General features: G+C 41.0%; 1 protein-coding gene across 8 annotated transcripts in view; it reads left to right on the top strand.

Annotated features, from left to right (window-relative positions):
• Nucleotides 1-18,617, top strand: part of mllt3 (MLLT3 super elongation complex subunit) — a 41,527-nt gene that overhangs the window by 923 nt on the left and 21,987 nt on the right. For all 8 annotated transcript variants that reach the window (XM_023966205.2, XM_023966207.2, XM_023966206.2 and 5 more), the window contains exons 2-3: nucleotides 1,331-1,511; nucleotides 16,521-16,603. In XM_023966205.2, coding sequence (XP_023821973.1) covers nucleotides 1,331-1,511; nucleotides 16,521-16,603 — 264 coding nt within the window. The remainder of the gene's footprint in view (nucleotides 1-1,330; nucleotides 1,512-16,520; nucleotides 16,604-18,617) is intronic.

Here is an 18,617-nt window from a genome sequence, read left to right as displayed (position 1 = left end):
TCACTCCCATGTTAGTTTTAAAAAACAAAAATTGAAAACCACGTTTGGCCGTACTTTTTTGAGTCCATGTGTCGATCCTTCTCCACTAAAAGCTCTATGATCTGTTGGAAAGGTCTTCCTAATGTTCCTTTAGTTGAATGAGTCTCTTCCTCTCAATGGAGACAGACGTCCTCGGTCTGTTCTGTTTCACGTTTTTAGTCTTTTTAGTGCAGAGAATGACCTCTCCACTGATGCTGTTGGAGCCGGTAGAGTGGGAGCCAGCTGGAGTAACTTTGTTGCATCTGGAACCGTCTCAGTTAGCCTCCAGCAGGGTGAACTACTTCTGGTAACGCACCGTCAGCTCACGTCTGCCCCTAGTGAGGCTTGCCTCACCAGCAGCCTTTTCTTTGCACCTACAGTCCAAGGTCGTCATAGTCCAAGGTAGTGTGGATAAGCTCCCACTGTCTATCAAGTACCCCTATACGGCGTGCGTCTCCAATAGCCTCAGACAACCAAGTCCAGCTCCTGGCCTTTGCGTTCAGTTGAGCTTCTTAACCCGGCGGAACTGTTTTCACTGACGGTAAAAGGGGTGCAGGCGGGTCACCGGCGCCTTATAACCAGTTGTTTCAGGGATATGACATTCATCAGCCCAGGAAGGCAGTTCATCTAGGGGAAAGAAAACCTCGATCTTAAATCCCCACTGCCTTGCGACTATATTCTTCCATGGAAAAGGTTTCAGGAGTAAACCTCAAGGAAAAATTTGGAGTCCCTAAGGCAGTTCGACACTGTTTGCTGCCTCAGTCTGGCAACTTCTGCGATGGCGCTGATGCCAAACTGTAGCAACCTTGCTGTTCCTTTGGATCCATCAATGACCTGGAGAGTGGCAATAGCCTGTCCTCCATATCACGTCGCCCTGGCTAGTATCCAACCTCTGACCACCACAGAACGAGAGGTAGGACCATCCATGGTCATCACTGACCGACTGAGGCCTAAGAAACAGTCAGCGCTCTGACGGCACGGCAGTGTAAAAAGTCCTGCAGTCAGACCTGCGACGAAGTGCTCCGGAGTTTCCGCTCTGTATGTCAACACGCAACACTCGAATTCAGCGATTCTAACCTCAGAAACTGTGGAGAACGTGTCGAGTCAACTGAAGATGTATCTTGAACACGGATCAGTTGAGAATAATATTTACTTGATGTCCTTTTTTCTCTGTTATCACGATGACCGGTGAGACCAAGCCTCACTGGCCTCATGTGACCGCACGTCACTGATCCGCAAGGCGTCGGCTCGCGGGGCTCTTTGGTTAACGTGTGAGTACGATGAGGAGGAGTAACCGCTGCTCGTCTCTCAGGGCGCCGTTCAGGTGAGACTGGAGCTGGGACACCGAGCGCAGGTCCGAAAGAAGCCCACGGCGGAAGGCTTCACCCACGACTGGATGGTGTTCGTCCGCGGCCCGGATCACTGCAACATCCAGCACTTCGTGGAGAAAGTCGTGTTCCACCTGCACGAAAGTTTCCCCAAACCCAAAAGAGGTAGGTGGTTTGCTGTATCTGCCCCCAGAGGGCAACAGAAGCTGCTTTTTTTTGTTCTGTCTATAGACGATCTGCTGAACGGAACCAAAACAAACAAAGTTCATATTTTTTAGCAGTTGTTTTCTTTAAATATCAGACCAGATGAAGGTAAAACCTTTTCCGTCTTGTTTTTAGAAAAGCCCCGATAATCTAGATGTCCATCTGGATATCATCTTTTTTTCAGGGCTAACTGGAAGTCACATAAATGATCATGTGTGATAGAAAATGTAGAGATGTCTTTGTGTGTCTCTCGGATGACTTTGTGTTGGATTACTGTTGAAGGAGTTTGGTTGGATGTTCTGCTCTGTCATGTTCTGCCCTCTTAAAGTTACAGTCCGATCCTCTTCTCTATTTTAAAAATGTTCCCAGTGCTCTTTTAATGCTGATGATGCAGTTTTTAGGCTAAATAAAACGACCTGTGTCTTTTTCTAGGACTTAGTTTCTGCAGAGCGGCAGTAGTTCTTTGGATATTTGCTTCAGAGTTGTGGGCGGGTCTGTAGGTGTGAGCAAGCCTGAATCCGAATTCTTCGCCTACATTTTCTTCGTACCCCTACATTTAGCACTCAAAACGGAGAATTGTGGAAAATGGTGTCTTCTAGTTCGGATGTTACTCCCGCCCGATGACATCATAAATAGTCACCGGTCAGCTACGTTAGCATGAAGCTGTTAGCGGCTGTAATTGCATAATATCGGTTTTACAACTTTGAAAAGGTCGTGCAAAAACGTCATGACTTAAGTTTGCATGTAAACTTCTCTGCGTCTGAGCACACCTACGTGAGGAACTGCGCTTCTCCTGCACAGCGCGACGCCGATCACCGTCGGCCGCACCCGCTCCCTAGCCCTTAAGAAAAGTATTTTGGACAACCCCACACCACTAAATGCCCCAACGATCGGAGGGGTGGGGGAAGAATTCGGATTCTGCCTAAACCTGCTCCCCTTCCCGTTGTTGAGAGCTCTCTGTTTACATTTTCTCTCGCTAGCTTACAGCCCCTCACAACTCCAACCTAGAATTAGCGCGACAACAAAAATGGCGGCAACGTCAGATCTATCCGGTTCTGATCCAGATTCCAGCTCAGACCAGGAAAACAAAGACGTTCATGGATCTGTTTGTCTAACAGTGGGTGCATCAGAAAGGGGCGGAGCAAAGAGCCGGGGGTCTTGCCGTAGAAGCTTCTACGTCACAAATACAAACTTTTTCAAACCATATGTTTTTGTCGGCTCCGGATTCATGACAATTTGAATAAAGAACTACTCAGAAATGCAATTTTAATCTTAATGTTCCTAATAAATGTCATCTATCATAAAAAAGCTACAGGAACATGTTAAAAACACCAAAAAAACCATTTCCATCAGCGTGTTTCTATTAAGGAGCTTACAATGACTTTTTGGCCTGAACTTTCTGCCAGGGGTTTAATTCTGTGGCTTTACCTCTAACCTATCAGTGCTTACCTGTTGCTAGGCAACAGTGTACCCAAAATAAAGTCATGGTCATCTGTAGAAAATTCAGATATTTATTAATTCTACTTTTCCCAATTACTCTCAACTATAACGAAAAAGAAAATAGTAGATATAGACGTGTACTATTTTAAGGTATTTTATAAAAATCTTGCTTTTGGAAACTTGGTGGAAATAAGTCTGTGTTCCTGTCATGGTGAAATTGTTTAACCCATATATATATATATATATATATATATATATATATATATATATATATATATATATATATATATATATATATATATATATAATTTAAAAAAAAAACCTGAGTGTTGTTTCTGTTCAAGGTAATGCTTGGTGGAGTCCTGGATTAAATCGTTTTATGATAAACACAATAAAATGAATAAGAAGCCCTCAAATGAATAATATATGAAATTAAGTTAAAAAGATGTTTTTAATTTACATTTAAAAAATGTCAAACAATGCAGAAACTCAGTTTTACAAAACGAGCAGACGGCTGGTTCCAAATGCAGAAGGTTTTATTAGCTCAGCTAAAGTCTACAAAGCTAAATCGGGGTCAGGCAGGCATGGGATCATTGGAGAGGAGAAGGGATGGTCAGGATCCAGGTGAGAGTCTGGGCAGGTAAACGGTCAGGAAACAGAAGGTCAGGTCTAGATATAACGCTCAGAAATGCAGGCAGAGTGGCACAAACAATACTTTGCACTGAGTGAGGCTCAGTACAGTGCTGAAGTACGCTGTGAGTGATGCGAACAAGAGTCAGGTGAGCGGCATCCTGGAACAGTGCGCAGGGGTTGCTGGGAGATGTAGTGCATTGGGAGATGACCAGAGGCGGAGACAGAGCTCTGACGCTCAGATCCTCAGATATGTTATCCCAGAGGTGAGGTCACCATGAGTCCTCGTTTTAACAGCGATAAAAGAGCCTGAGGATCTGGGAACTATGCGCGGTTCATAAGGTTTAAGAAGGTTTGGTAAAAAGGAAGGACCTCAAAAAGCAGAAGGAGGAACTTAAAACCAAGCCTGTAGCCGACAGGCAGCCAGTGCAGAGACCTTCAAACAGGCAGAGTTTTGGTTTAGTGTTGCATTTGTTACATTCTCATCACAGACGGGCTAAGGTTGATTACTTTTATTGGGACAGACTGTTCCTAACCTGTAATGTAGTGTAAAGTTCATTTGTACTAGAGGAAATTTTTGCAGTGTTTTTTTAGAGACAGGTGTGGTTTGTTTGTTGAAGCGTTCACTGTTTCATCTTTAAATTAGAATGAAGCCATATTCACAGACTGCAGCTTTCTTAACACCTTTCGATCTCCTGTTTATGTAATTGATACAAAAAAATCTACTAAACTAAATCCAATTAGGGCTGCACGATCTGAGGAAAAGTCGCGATGAGCGATATTACTGATCACTATTGTGATGGCGATATAACTTGCGATACATGAACAAATAGCAAAACAACTAAAAACATCAGTTTAACTTAAATGAGAGCCGACATAAATTATAGTCCAAATGACTCTCGTCTACATGGGAGCCAAAGTCTAACATGAAAGGGCTCCGTCTGATTGGTCAAATGGATTTATTATTTGATTCCTTTAAAAAAATCAAGCTGCCATAAGATAGTTTTAGCACATTTAAGGTAACAATTAATCTCAGTGATTGCCGTCTTTTGCGATAAGCGCATTACACAGGTTGATATTGCGATAAATTTGCGATTAATTGTGCAGGCCTAAATCCAATCATAACAATGAGAGTCTTTAATCCACTGAAAGTCTTCTGTCTGGACTCAGCAGAAGCTTCAGTCTACAGTAAACCCTTACTGTAACCCGTAAGGCTCTGAAGAATCTCATAGTGTTGAATTTAAGATAATCCAACAACAATTTTTTTCTCTGGTTTATTCACAGAAACGCAGTTTCTCTTCATCTAAAGCTGAATCTTTTGCTTTGGCTGAAGGCAGCATGGATCCGTCAAATCCATGAATCGATCAGCCCATCAAGTACATTTTTGTTGAGACGTTGCCATGGCGACGGCCAAATGGCAAAGCATTTTGAACAAATGGAAGTAGAGGCGCTCCTTGGAAGCGGTGAAGGGGGAGCTATTTTAGCAACAGGCAGCGGCGGCTCACGCTGCTTAAGCACCTCATTTGGAGCCGCCGCCGCCATTGAATCCATGCTGGAGGTGGCAGATCTGCAGAGGTGTTTGCTGCGTTTCAGACGGTCGTCACTTTTAAACGAAGCTGTGAGGCAGAGGGAAGGGCTCCACCTGGAAAGACTTGGAAATCCCTAGATTTTTAAATTTCTTTTTTACAGTTTTTAAAGTCAGACGCTTTACAATTTGTCTGACTAAGTTCTGTATGTTTATTTCCAGCTGCCAGCTTCCTCTGTGCTGCTTCAGGCGCATGTCAGAAATGTGCCACATAGAAGAGAAACATGTTTTTGACTTCAAAAATGAGGACATCTTAGCATTGTTGGCTGTCAGTGAGATTTAAAACCAATGAGATTATTGACAGTAGAAATGTAAACGTGATGTATTTGTTGATTTATTCATTTTGTAGGTTTTGTTGAAACAGAACAAAAAGTCTTTATTTCATAAACTCATTGAACATGGGACAAAGGACTGTGCCTTTTCTGAACATATGTTAGCATTAAATGACTGTGCACAGTTTTTGCAAATAAAAAAAAAAAGAAGCGCATCCCACTTAATGCAGGATTTGCATTGAGCTGTTTGGTTTTACTGCCTTGCTCATGTGCAGCGGGAAGCGTTTGGTTAGTTCTTCTGTGGGGATTGACAGGACTCCTTTTAAACCATTTCTGACGCCAAAGTAAGACACAAACGCTATTGGATCGTTCACCTCTACTGCAAAACCACCAATGGTTTTCATCACGTCAATGCCGACTACTACAAAATAAAAGTCCGCTTTGTCTGAGCTCCAGCCGATGACATCATAAAAAGCCACAGCAGAGAGGACAAAGTGCACAGGAGAGATGGATCATGTTATCTATAGGCCAGAGCAGGGATGTGACGTTCGTAGTGTGTTTAACAGAGCTCACCTGCAGTCAGGTGAACGTCTCAGCTTCAGCAAAGAGCAGCAGAACTCAAGAGTCTGTCTCCTTTATTTTTTTTTTAACTTTATTTTTAGTAGTTTTTGTTACATGACAACAAAATACAAACTGAATTCAAAACAGAGGCCAATTCTAGGAGCTTCTTGGGTCTATTTGCTGGAAAATGTCCATTTCATCCACTTTCGGTGTAATTAGATTGTAATTGTTTGAATAGATGTCGTTAATCGTTGATGTCATTGCTCCTTAGATGGGATCGACGTAGTGCTTCAGTTCAGTTGGTTAATGTTTTGACATAACTTTAAATATGTGTTTGTTACTGTGGTGGACAGAGTTTCCTGAGAACATGTACAAATAAAACAGTTCTGGTACCAAAGGAATTGTATATCCCAGCGCGTTTCATGTTATATCGCCCACCATCTTCATAAACCCTGTTACATTCAGATACTTCCAAAATACACGAGAAAGGTCTACATTTTTTCTTCGAGGTTTCTTCCGAGGTGTTATGAAGGTTCTTCCAGGCGAACTCTCTCCATGTTGGAGATCCAGTGGTGGTATGATGGTGTCTCCACATGTCTAACCAATACTGCTCCGTTATCTTTGTTTAATTCTTTTTCCCAGTTGTCTTTTACTTTTAAAGTTGTGTGATCCCACCCTCATCCCCAGAACAGCCACTCTGTATCACAGTCTTATGATAGTTTCTCAGTATCTAAAAAAAAAATCACGTTTTCAAGGTGAAGTTGCTTAGCCACGTTCTCCAAACTCTCTAGCTGTCCGTCTTTTTCTAATAAACACTATGCTGTCATTCCTTTTGTAGTCCAATATTTAAACGTTTGATCATATTCTGTTGGTGGAAATTGCCTATCATATGTTACCCATTTTAGTTTTTTTGCACTATTTAAGATTTTGTATTTTTGCAGTAGTTTGAACCAAATAGTTGGTCTATGATTAATTAATAGTAGTAGGTTTAGGGGTTGTCATCTGGACTTAGTTTTTAAAGTTAGAAGACGTTTCACCTCTGATCCAGGAGGCTTTGTCAATTCTGTCAGAATGGAATCAACCTGGATGAATGAGTCTTCATAGACATCTATAATTAGTTATGGGATCCAGATGCATTTTCTTTGTTTCATATAACTTTATCTCCAATAATGTTTCAAGAGTCTTTCTGTAGGGAAACGGGACACTAACCTGCTCTTATCTACATAAGCTGGAAACCATTAAGGAGCTTTGCTTCTCTCTTTGAGAACGTGTTTAGTTTTAAGACGTTAAGGTCAAATGAGGTGAAGCAGAAGGTAGATGACACACACGGGTGTTGAAGAACGTCCCACAAAAAGAAAATCCACTTTTTAATCAATGCTCGTATCAAGAAGAGCATCAGTTGATGGCGGCATTAGAACTGGTTTTTCATGGAGTCGTACATTAACACTTTTTAATCTGGCTGTAGAGTGAAAGTAGCAGACGATGATTGGTTGAAACATGACCTTCACTGGGTCTGCACCTGAAAATGGCATCAATACCAAGCAATGTTTTTTTCACGATATTATTTCGCTATCCCACGCTATTGAACTTATAAACCGACCAATCAGATGCCTCAGTAAAAGCACGTGGTGCCCACTCAGGGGTTGACATAGCCCAGAAATTTGCACTGGCCCACAGGGCCAGTAGTTTTTGAAAGTTACTGGCCCGACACCGCGCACAGCGAGACCCGCCGCTCCGCAGGTGCTTGCAACTTTAGGAGGGTCCGTGGGGGCATGCCCCCCCGGAAAATTTTAATATGATGCAATTTGGTGCATTCTGGTGACATCTAGCACTTATTTATACACTTTTCAATGACTAAAAATAGAGCATATCAAACTTAAATCTGCTCTAGTCTGTTTCAGATGTTTTGAAGAGAGCACTGCAGTGAAGTAGGTAACACTAGTTCAGAAGTTTTCATGCTGCTTCTAATCACTGCTATTTCACATTTGTTCCTAATCAATAGTTAAGAAGTTTTATTGACTTTTTTGCCCTGACTGCCTTAAGGTTCTGCTTTTTGTTACTGTTGCAAAGTTACATTTACTTTTTAGTTACTTTAGTTACCTAATTAAATTAAATAATTGAAAAATTAAATACAATTAAATTACTGAGATCATTCAGCTAACTAGAAATACTTACTGCTTACAGTGTTGTAAAGAAAAACAAAATTAAGTATTTTGACCTTATACTCCATTTGAGTCTGAGATTCAGGTATTTTTAGTTGCCTTTGATTCTTTGACATTCAGCTTAAAGCTTAGTGGATACAGTTTCATCTTCAATGCATTCATTAAATATCTTGCTGTCCATACTACTAATTAATAACTACTAACATATTCCTAACTATTCCTGCCATGTCTTCCACATCTCTGACATGCTTCAGTCTCTCTTCAGTGACGGTGTTGGATTTTTGATCATCGCGGTGAAAAAACACCAGGGGGCGCGCTGATATGTGTGTCAGTTTAAATATATCTGCCTAAAATGTAATAATAACCCACTGGCTTGTTCCTTCGTTGTTGCTGTTTAACATTGTTTAGTATTGAATTGTTACATTCAATAAAGTTTGAAAAAAAAATTGAGTGAGCGCGTGCCGCGTGGTGCTCGGCAGTGACAGCCGCGCGCAGGCGGGAGAGGAGGACAAGAGTGATAAAAGGTTTCCCATAGAAACCCTTGAAGTCTGAACACAGGACTAGCAGAAAAAGTGAATTATAAAGACGAGGTAAATCTACACGTTTTCGCAAAATATACTTTATTGTAAAAGGTGAAAAATGTATTAATTGTTAGATATTTTAGTGGCCCGAGCGGACAAGTAAAAAATAAAGTCTTGTGGTCCGTACTGCTCGAAAAACAGGACCAGGCCAGCGGACAAATGGCTATGTCGAGCCCTGCCACTGGCCCTCCACCTTAAATGTTCCCAGCCACGCTTTCAGTGGAAGGGGGGGGATGGACCTCTAACACACTCGCTCCTGATTGGTGAGAGTGGTTGCCATAGAAACGGTGACTCAGACCGACTCGAACCAATACTGGCTCACTGTCGTCGTCTGGCGCCAAATGGTGGCGTCCGGATTGCAGAGAAATTGTGACTGAATCAAGTTCATTTGGTAGAGTCAGTAGCGAGGCGTCACACTCACTCAGTCCAGTTCTGTGATACAGTCGATGGTGTGAACTGCTTTCAGTGCAGTAGAAAAGATGACTCGCATGCAAGGGTTGGAGATGGAAATGGATGTTCATGCAGTCAAGTTATGCTCGGAAAGGCTCATGCTTATTGCTACTATATGGTACTCAAAGAAAACGGAGCAAAATATTAATATTGAACGTTCAAAATTGAAAAGAACTTCTACGCCAAATTCCCGTCTTATCCAACAGTTTATAGATTCCCACGTTCTGTTCAAACGGTTCATTCTCATAACATTGACTCTTCTTTCCTGTATTTTCTTCAGTTTATTAAGGACTTTAGCTTAACGTCTACTCAGTTCTCTGGGGTTAAACCCGTCTTCCTCTTCACAGTAACTCAACATCCACATAGTGTTGTTGGTTAGTCAGAGGCTTCCTCTGATTGGCATGTAAAATCCTAAGAACAATAGACAGAAAAACCAAGTAAAAACACAAATTACAAACTTCAATTTACCGTAGATTCAGGATTAAAGCCGGATAAAGAGGCAGAGCAGGTAAAGACGACCCAGCAAACATGAATTTTCAGACGGTGGTCCTCAGTAATGACTGTCTGTGGCAGAAAGAATGAAGAGAATTTCTTTCTGTCAACTATTTTGCTAAATTTGTGTCCTGATGCCTGTAAGAACAAGAGCCAGAAGAGCTGCAGGCTTCTGTGACAGGCCGGGGAATGGGAGGAGATGCTCCCACCTGAAGGTAGGAACTGGGCTGTAAATGCTTTGCTTCAGCCAATGGAACAAGGTCGTGTTTGAAACAAGCTGTCTGCAGGAAACTCCTCGGCTCGCCTCCACTAAACAATTGTGTAGCTTTTGAGGTCAAGCACGCTTTAAAGAGCCGGCCGACCTTATTTTGAACGTCACCAACTCATCTTACGTAGAAAACATGTCCTTCTTAGTGACAGGAAGATTTCAGGGGTGTTTGTTCGTAGGCGTTCTGATTTTAACAACAACCTATTAGTTTATAAGTCTTTACCTTAACAGTCAATGGCTTTTATTTTATCTGAGAGTTTTTAGTCTGTGGCTAGTTTGGTGCCACTGTTTCTGACTACCAAGCTGTGAGGTAAACAAATCTACGTCCTCTTTTTATTTTCACAATTACTGCAGGTAAACTTGTTTCATTAGCTGCTGTGGAAAGAGAAGGAGAGCTTGAATACTTTTTCTGACATCTGGACATCCAATCAACTGTCATCACTCTTCCTTCATCAGTCTGATCCTCAGGCCACACAGGTGAGACAGGTGAGACAGGTGAGACAGGTGAGACAGGTGAGGCAGGTGAGGCAGGTGAGGCAGGTGAGGCATGTGAGGCATGTGAGGCAGGTGAGACAGGTTAGACAGGTGAGACAGGTGAGGCAGGTGAGGCAGGTCAGACAGGTGAGGCAGGTGAGGCCTTCCTAGAAAGAAGAGTGTGAGTCCAGATGTCACAGCTACCGGTACATAAAACACACAATGAGGTTGCTGGTTCTGTTCCCAATAAAGTTTCTTGTGCATGCTTTAAATATATTAATAAAAATGATAATAATAAACTTTATTTACATAGAACTTTTCAAAATCAAGATTACAAAGTGCTGTACAATTAACAAAAGACAAAAAAGGCTTAAAAAAACGTATTGAGGTGTTTGACAGTACGACAAGATAAAACACAACACACACAACACAGTGATCGCGGTTAGAGTCAATCAAATCACTAAATCAATAGTATGATATGTTTAAATTTAAGAACCAGTGAACTCATCAACAGCACGCCTGTAAAGGTGCGTTTTTAAAAGGGATCTAAATACTGGTTGGTTACTGGGCGAGCCTGATCTCCTCTGTTTCAGAGTGTTGGGTTTATAGCAAAGTATAAGAACAAGAAATAAAAGCTTAAGAATGCCAACGGTTTTCTTCAACTGCAGCAGCTGAAAATGAATCTTGAATTGACCGTGATGGGACAGCAGAAGACTGCAGCTGTGCTTTCACATCTGTCCCTTTTTATAGACGGGTTGTTGTTTCTGCCTCTGATTTTCCTTTTTAACCTTTTGAATGACACAAGATCGATGCGACTGTGAGGTTAGTTCTATCTTAGATAAAGCCCCAATGGAATCAAAAATCAAGACTACAAGATGATGGTTGTATATAAACCGAAAACTTTCTGTGTAATAAACTTACGTTTCACACTTTGTGTGAGAAAAGATCAATAAAGAGAGAAGCTGAGGAAGAAGCTCTTCCAATGAGTGTTGTGTGTTCACTCCATAGTTGAGCTCGGCATCATTACAAAGACGCATGTGTGGAGCAGACAAACACGGAGTGACTGGCATTGTTCTGTGATTGGCGTGCCAGCTCAATCTAAAGGGCGCGTTAACAAACACACTGACCTCATCTGCCTCTGGACGCTCCTGCGACCACGTTTCCGTTACAGGTCAGTGGCTGCTTTGTGCGTCTGCGGCCCTCAGACAATCCTTCACATCATGGTAACCTTTTCATCTTGAACTTCTAAAGCCAGCCGAGACTCCCATTTGTCTTCCAACCTTCATCTTTTTCATGCATGATGCTGCAGGGTGTGGATTGCTCATGCAAGCCTGCTGACTCATGTTTAGAGGTGCAGCTTGTGTCCAAGCCTGCATCATTTCACGCCAAAGCCTGACTGCTTTACTAACGTGTCATTCACTGTAAAAAACAAACCAAAGCAGTTCTGCTTTGGTTCACAGAAGCTGCAGAATAACATTTACATTGTGTTATCTTACATTTAGCAGATGCTCCTATTCAAAGCTTTTCACAGGTTTCAGACAGTTGAGAGCCAGTGATGGTGAAGCGTCTTCCCATCAATGACTGTCAAGCCTGCTGGTATTTGAACCCTTGACCACCTGAGCTATAGCAGAATCAGCAATGCTTTCTGAGGGGGCGCATAAGTGTAGAGCTGAGTCTCACGTCTTTGTTTTTGTTTAGAACTGTCCAGAGAATCCACCTAAATATAGTTTTGAAATATGGATTTCGTAATAGACTCCAAAAATTGCAATAAATGGTTACCTTAAATGTTCCAAAACAATCTCATGGCAGCTTGAAGTATTTAACGAATCTTAATAAATTAATTGGCAAAGAAGTGAATGACTCAAACAAAAATATTGAGCTCACAATTAACAATGTAATGGAAATCAATCCAACTGTTCTAACTATCGAATTTAACCATTTTTTCATTAACTCAGTTAGGGAGATAACAGAAATGTTTCAAGAACCTACTCTGACTGCCAGACCTATTGATCCTGCAGAACCTGTTTTTTCTCTAAAAGAAATCACAGAGCTGGATGTTGCTAAAATTATTGGCTCATTAAAAAATTCTAAAGCCAAGGATGTCCATGGGCTGGACACAAATATCATCAAACCATGCAAAGAATCCTTACTTCTACCAATAACACATATGGTCAATTTATTATTTAAGCAAAAATGTGTGCCATTGTCTTGGAAAATGGCTACTGTCACCCCAATTTTTAAATCTGGTGATAGTTCAAACATAGGCAATTATCGGCCGATCAGTATCCTTCCTGTGGTCTCTAAAGTTGCTGAGAAGTGGGTAACAAAACTGATAAATGAGCATTTAAATAAAGGCCATTCTCTTTTACATCCAATGCAATTTGGTTTTCGTGAACATCATTCAACAGAGTTTGCAAACTGTCTATTTATAGAAAAGATCAAACATGTTGGATTCTAATCCTTGCGTCGGCGCTGTATTTCTCGATCTAAAAAAGGCATTTGACACAGTGAATCATGAGATTCTTTTGTCTAAATTAACATACTTCAACTTTTCTATGGATGCAATTCAGTGGATAAAATCATATCTAGAATTCAGAAAACAGTGTTTGTATTCTTCTTCTTCCTCTTTCGGCTTCTCCCATCAGGGGTCGCCACAGCGAACAAGTCGCATGGTAAACTTGGCAATGTTTGTATTAACAGTGTTAAATCAACTTTCTTAGATGTCCCTGTTGGTCTACCACAGGGATCAATACTTGGGCCTTTATTGTTTTCTATGTATATTAATGATCTGCCAAACACATGTGGTAATGTTGAATTTCAAATGTATGCAGATGATGCTGTCATCTTCACTAGCGCAAAAAATATCCAAGAAGCAGCCTCTATTCTTACCTCAGCTCTGGTTCCTGTAAATGAATGGCTTTCTAAATCTTGCTTATTGTTAAATACAACTAAAACTGTTTGTATGATGTTCACCAAGCAACCATTGGACATCAAGCATTCAGGTATATTTTTGGAAGGACAGGAACTGGAAATTGTCTCTAAATTTAAGTATCTTGGTGTGACTCTTGATTCAACTCTAAGCTTCAAGAGCCATATTAAAAAAATATTGAATACAGTAAAATTCAATTTGAATAATTTTAAACAAATACGACCATTCATAACACTTGGAGCTGCTAGAATGTTTTTGCATTCAATGATACTATCACATATTGAATACTGTATTACATGTTGGTCCTTGACGGGTGTAAATACGAACAAAACCATAGAATCACTTTATAAAAAATCCCTTAAGGTCTTATATAGAAAACCAATGTCATTCCATGTCTGTAATATCTTGAAAAAGTACAAGTTGTTAAGCTTTGAGAATTTTAAAAATTTTAAATTTGCTTGTTTGATGTACAAGGTGTTACATGGACTTGCTCCGCCTCCCATGTCTGACTTTTTTAAAAAAAAGGGCTCACAGCGCTCTCAGGACTAGGGCCTCGTCTCGGGGGGACTGTGAGGTTCCATACAGAAAAACAGCCTTTGGACAAAACGCTCTCTCTGTAAAGGCCAGTAAACTCTGGAACAGTCTTCCACTGTACATCAGGGAGTGTCAAACATTACAGACCTTCAAAACACAGCTCAAGCAGTGGCTGAAAGCAAACCAGTCCTGTAGCCACTGACTTAACTCTCATAATGTACCACCTTCTTGTGTTCTTATTTTATCTGTGATTCTGTCTTTTGTTTTGTCCTGTTTTATGTTTCCTGCCTAGGGACTATGGATGCAAATTAGCATCATTGCTATAATCCAGCATGTTTACGCCTATCATTGTTTGGTAGATGTTCATTAATGTGCACTGTCCCTATTAAATAAAGCTTAAATAAATAAATACATTCCTTTATGTCTATGACCAATGGGACGGACGCCTCCACGGTGTTGACCAATCGGACGTAGCGCTGTATTTATTTCTTCATTTTGTAGCTTTTTTATGTTAGATGTTTGCCTCCCATGTAGACGAGGATCATTTGGGGTATAACTTAAGTTATGTTGACTCTTATTTAGAATTAAACTGTTGCATTGAAATGGAAATTGTGTTTTTGTTCATAAACTGCAAATTATATCGTCATCGCTTATTGATCACTAATATCGCAAATCTCAAGTTTTCCTCGTGTGGTGCAGCCTTATCCTTTTTGCACATTCAGTATCTGCATCGGCAGAAACCGTCCGTCTTCAGTGACAAGTGTTCCTGTAAAACAGTATCCGCCAAAATCCCGTCACAGCTTGGATATTCTTCACACTGAACTGTAGTTTTCTGTTGAGTTTTTATTGTGTCATAAGCTGCAAATAATCCTGTAAAGCACGAATGAAAACGTCTCTGCTGCTACAGAATAAAGATCTGCTCCACCTATAGAGGCTCAACAGTCTGCATGTATTCTGCATGAAAGATTTTTACAGTCAATTTAAAGATTCAAGCAAGAAACACACAAAAGTGTGTTAAAATACAGACAATAATGTGTTGTTGTGTGATTAGTGTGTTAGCGTGCCTAGCTCTAGTTTCTAGTTAGCGGTGTAGCTTAAGCTGTTTTAGCTGTTGCATCGTTTTACTTGGACTTGATCACGTTTCTAATTAAAAACCTGAACTCAGCTAAATGCATAGATCTGTCATTTCACACAATAATCTGACATTTTTATTGGAAATGATAATGTTGTTGAATATTTTAATGAAAAGGTTGTTATTGGTATAAAGGTTAGTGTGAATCAACATTTCCATCTGAGTATTATCTACACTGCCAGTGAATGAGTGCACCTATATTGATAACATTTTACAAACTAAATTTAGTCTTTTATTTCAGTCTGGAAATACCAGAACAACACGCCCGGTTCAATAAGTATTAATCGATTTGTCGTCTTACCAAATTCCTTTTGCTTTGATTCATTCAGCAGAAACAACCATTTTTTCTTTAAATTTCCGACCCACGGAGTGAAACCCAAACGTTAGCTTTGGGGGCGGTGTTGGGACGGGGTCACCACCCTTTATCCTTCTTAGTACCAATTTTGAGCAAATCCTTGACCTTGTCAGGACCAATAGTCATAGTGGAGACCCTAAAGCTGGCCCTAACGACTCCTCACTTCTGGGGTCATGGCTAGGGTCAGGGTTTAAGAGGGGCGTCGGCTAGGATTTACGCTGATGAGGGAGGGCATCCAAAATGCTGAACTCCGTCCACCGTCCAAACTTAATAGACAGAAACATGCAGCATCTTTTTGGGGTATAAAGTGGTTGTTCTGGGTTGTTTATTTCATCAGAAAACTTAGGGGCCCAGTTTACAGACACCTGTTGCTGTTTTGTTTCTAAATGTGTGTCTTGTAGAAGTGAAATATAGTTTGGTTCAGCATCAGAAATTCAAGCAAATGGTCCACAAATGAGAACTTCAGAGCTTCAAATCAAAACAAGGTTTTGTTAAAGCTGATGCTGGCTTCTATTGTCTCTTTTTGGAGTCGGTGGGCTCAGTTTTTTTTATTTTTACTGTCGTCAACGGGGATAAAGTCTGACAAACACCTTTCCTCCAGAGAAAAGCCTGCAGCTGCGGCACAGATTGTTTGTCTTCAGAGTCCCAGCAGACCGAGGCACAGGAAGTCCTCACCTGCTCCTCACTTTTAGGTTTTAAACCAAAGCTTTTTACATTTGGACCGCAGAGCATCGATGGGAGAGAGAGCTAACAAGGTCTCCAGAGGACAGAAGCTGCAAATTCACCCACAAATAAAATAAATCAAAAGCTTCTTTACTATATATATATATATATATATATATATATATATATATATATATATATATATATATATATATATATATATATATATAAGCAAAAGGAATGTTAAATATTTGTAAAAGAAGAAAAACAGCTAGTTATTCCTCTTTTAACATGAATAACAGTAAATATCAGTACAATCTGCTTGCTGTTCTACTGGTTTGCTTTCAGTACAAGTCTCTGTTCCTCAACAAAGAAAGAACGTTTAAAGGATTCTTTATGGTTTTATGTTTTGTTTAAATGGAAAAACCTTTTTTTGTTTCAGTCTGCAAGGATCCGCCGTACAAAGTGGAGGAGTCTGGATATGCTGGCTTTATTCTGCCCATTGAAGTTTACTTCAAAAGCAAGGTACCTTCATTCTCATCCATTAACAGCAGCGTAGCCACGGCAAACACCGTTTTTACTGTTGGGATTTATGTGTTTGTTTCTTTTAGTTCAATAGGAACTTGGATTCGGAGAAGTTTTTTTTTTTTTTATACCCTGGAGAAACAACCATTTTCTTCTGGGCTTTTGAAGTTAACTAACCAAATTTGATTTTTGTTTGTTCACTTTGTGAAGCAGCAATTAACACCATAAAAACTTTAAAATACAAAAATAAACAAAACACAAAAGAGCAAAGTTGACCCTGTGGGTTCTTCAGTGTTTAGAGCAGCAGTTATATTTTTACTTGCTTAAAAGAACTCAGGTTACACACGTTTTCAGGCTACTGGACAAACTGAGTTGAAATGTTCTAGAGGAAAAATATGAACAGAGGGTTTGCTCATCAGTGAGTTTATAAAAATCTCACTTAGTTTATTGTCTTCACTGTTCCTCTTCCCAACCTGTCCAAACGTCTCCACCTGCTTCCCTTCACTGATCTCCAGAACATCTATGATCTGTTCCTCTGGTGGATTCATTCCTGATCCTCTGGTGGATTCATTCCTGATCCTCTGGTGGATTCATTCCTGTTCCTCTGGTGGATTCATTCCTGATCCTCTGGTGGATTCATTCCTGATCCTCTGGTGGATTCATTCCTGATCCTCTGGTGGATTCATTCCTGATCCCCTGGTAGATTCATTCCTGATCCATCCTGGTGGATTCATTCCTGATCCATCGTGGTGGATTCATTCCTGTTCCTCTGGTGGATTCATTCCTGATCCATCCTGGTGGATTCATTCCTGATCCATCCTGGTGGATTCATTCCTGATCCATCCTGGTGGATTCATTCCTGATCCATCCTGGTGGATTCATTCCTGATCCATCCTGGTGGATTCATTCCTGATCCTCTGGTGGATTCATTCCTGATCCTCTGGTGGATTCATTCCTGATCCTCTGGTGGATTCATTCCTGATCCTCTGGTGGATTCAATCCTCTGGTGGATTCATTCCTGATCCTCTGGTGGATTCATTCCTGATCCTCTGGTGGATTCATTCCTGATCCTCTGGTGGATTCCTGATCCTCTGGTGGATTCATTCCTGACCCTCTGGTAGATTCATTCCTGATCCTCTGGTAGATTCATTCCTGATCCTCTGGTAGATTCATTCCTGATCCATCGTGGTGGATTCATTCCTGATCCATCGTGGTGGATTCATTCCTGTTCCATCCTGGTGGATTCATTCCTGATCCATCCTGGTGGATTCATTCCTGATCCATCCTGGTGGATTCATTCCTGATCCATCCTGGTGGATTCATTCCTGATCCTCTGGTGGATTCATTCCTGATCCTCTGGTGGATTCATTCCTGATCCTCTGGTGGATTCATTCCTGATCCTCTGGTGGATTCATTCCTGTTCCTCTGGTGGATTCATTCCTGATCCTCTGGTGGATTCATTCCTGATCCTCTGGTGGATTCATTCCTGATCCTCTGGTGGATTCATTCCTGATCCTCTGGTGGATTCATTCCTGATCCTCTGGTGGATTCATTCCTGATCCTCTGGTAGATTCATTCCTGATCCTCTAGTAGATTCATTCCTGATCCTCTGGTAGATTCATTCCTGATCCATCGTGGTGGATTCATTACTGTTCCATCCTGGTGGATTCATTCCTGATCCATCCTGGTGGATTCATTCCTGATCCATCCTGGTGGATTCATTCCTGATCCATCCTGGTGGATTCATTCCTGATCCATCCTGGTGGATTCATTCCTGATCCATCCTGGTGGATTCATTCCTGATCCATCCTGGTGGATTCATTCCTGATCCATCCTGGTGGATTCATTCCTGTTCCTCTGGTGGATTCATTCCTGATCCTCTGGTGGATTCATTCCTGATCCTCTGGTGGATTCATTCCTGATCCTCTGGTAGATTCATTCCTGATCCTCTGGTAGATTCATTCCTGATCCTCTGGTGGATTCATTCCTGATCCTCTGGTGGATTCATTCCTGA

Source organism: Oryzias latipes, chromosome 18, assembly GCF_053564925.1.
Source record: "Oryzias latipes strain Hd-rR chromosome 18, Olatipes_Hd-rR_3.1".
Lineage (NCBI taxonomy): Eukaryota > Metazoa > Chordata > Actinopteri > Beloniformes > Adrianichthyidae > Oryzias > Oryzias latipes.
The sequence above is the reverse complement of the archived record's forward strand: the minus strand, read 5'-3'. Positions and strand labels throughout refer to the sequence as shown.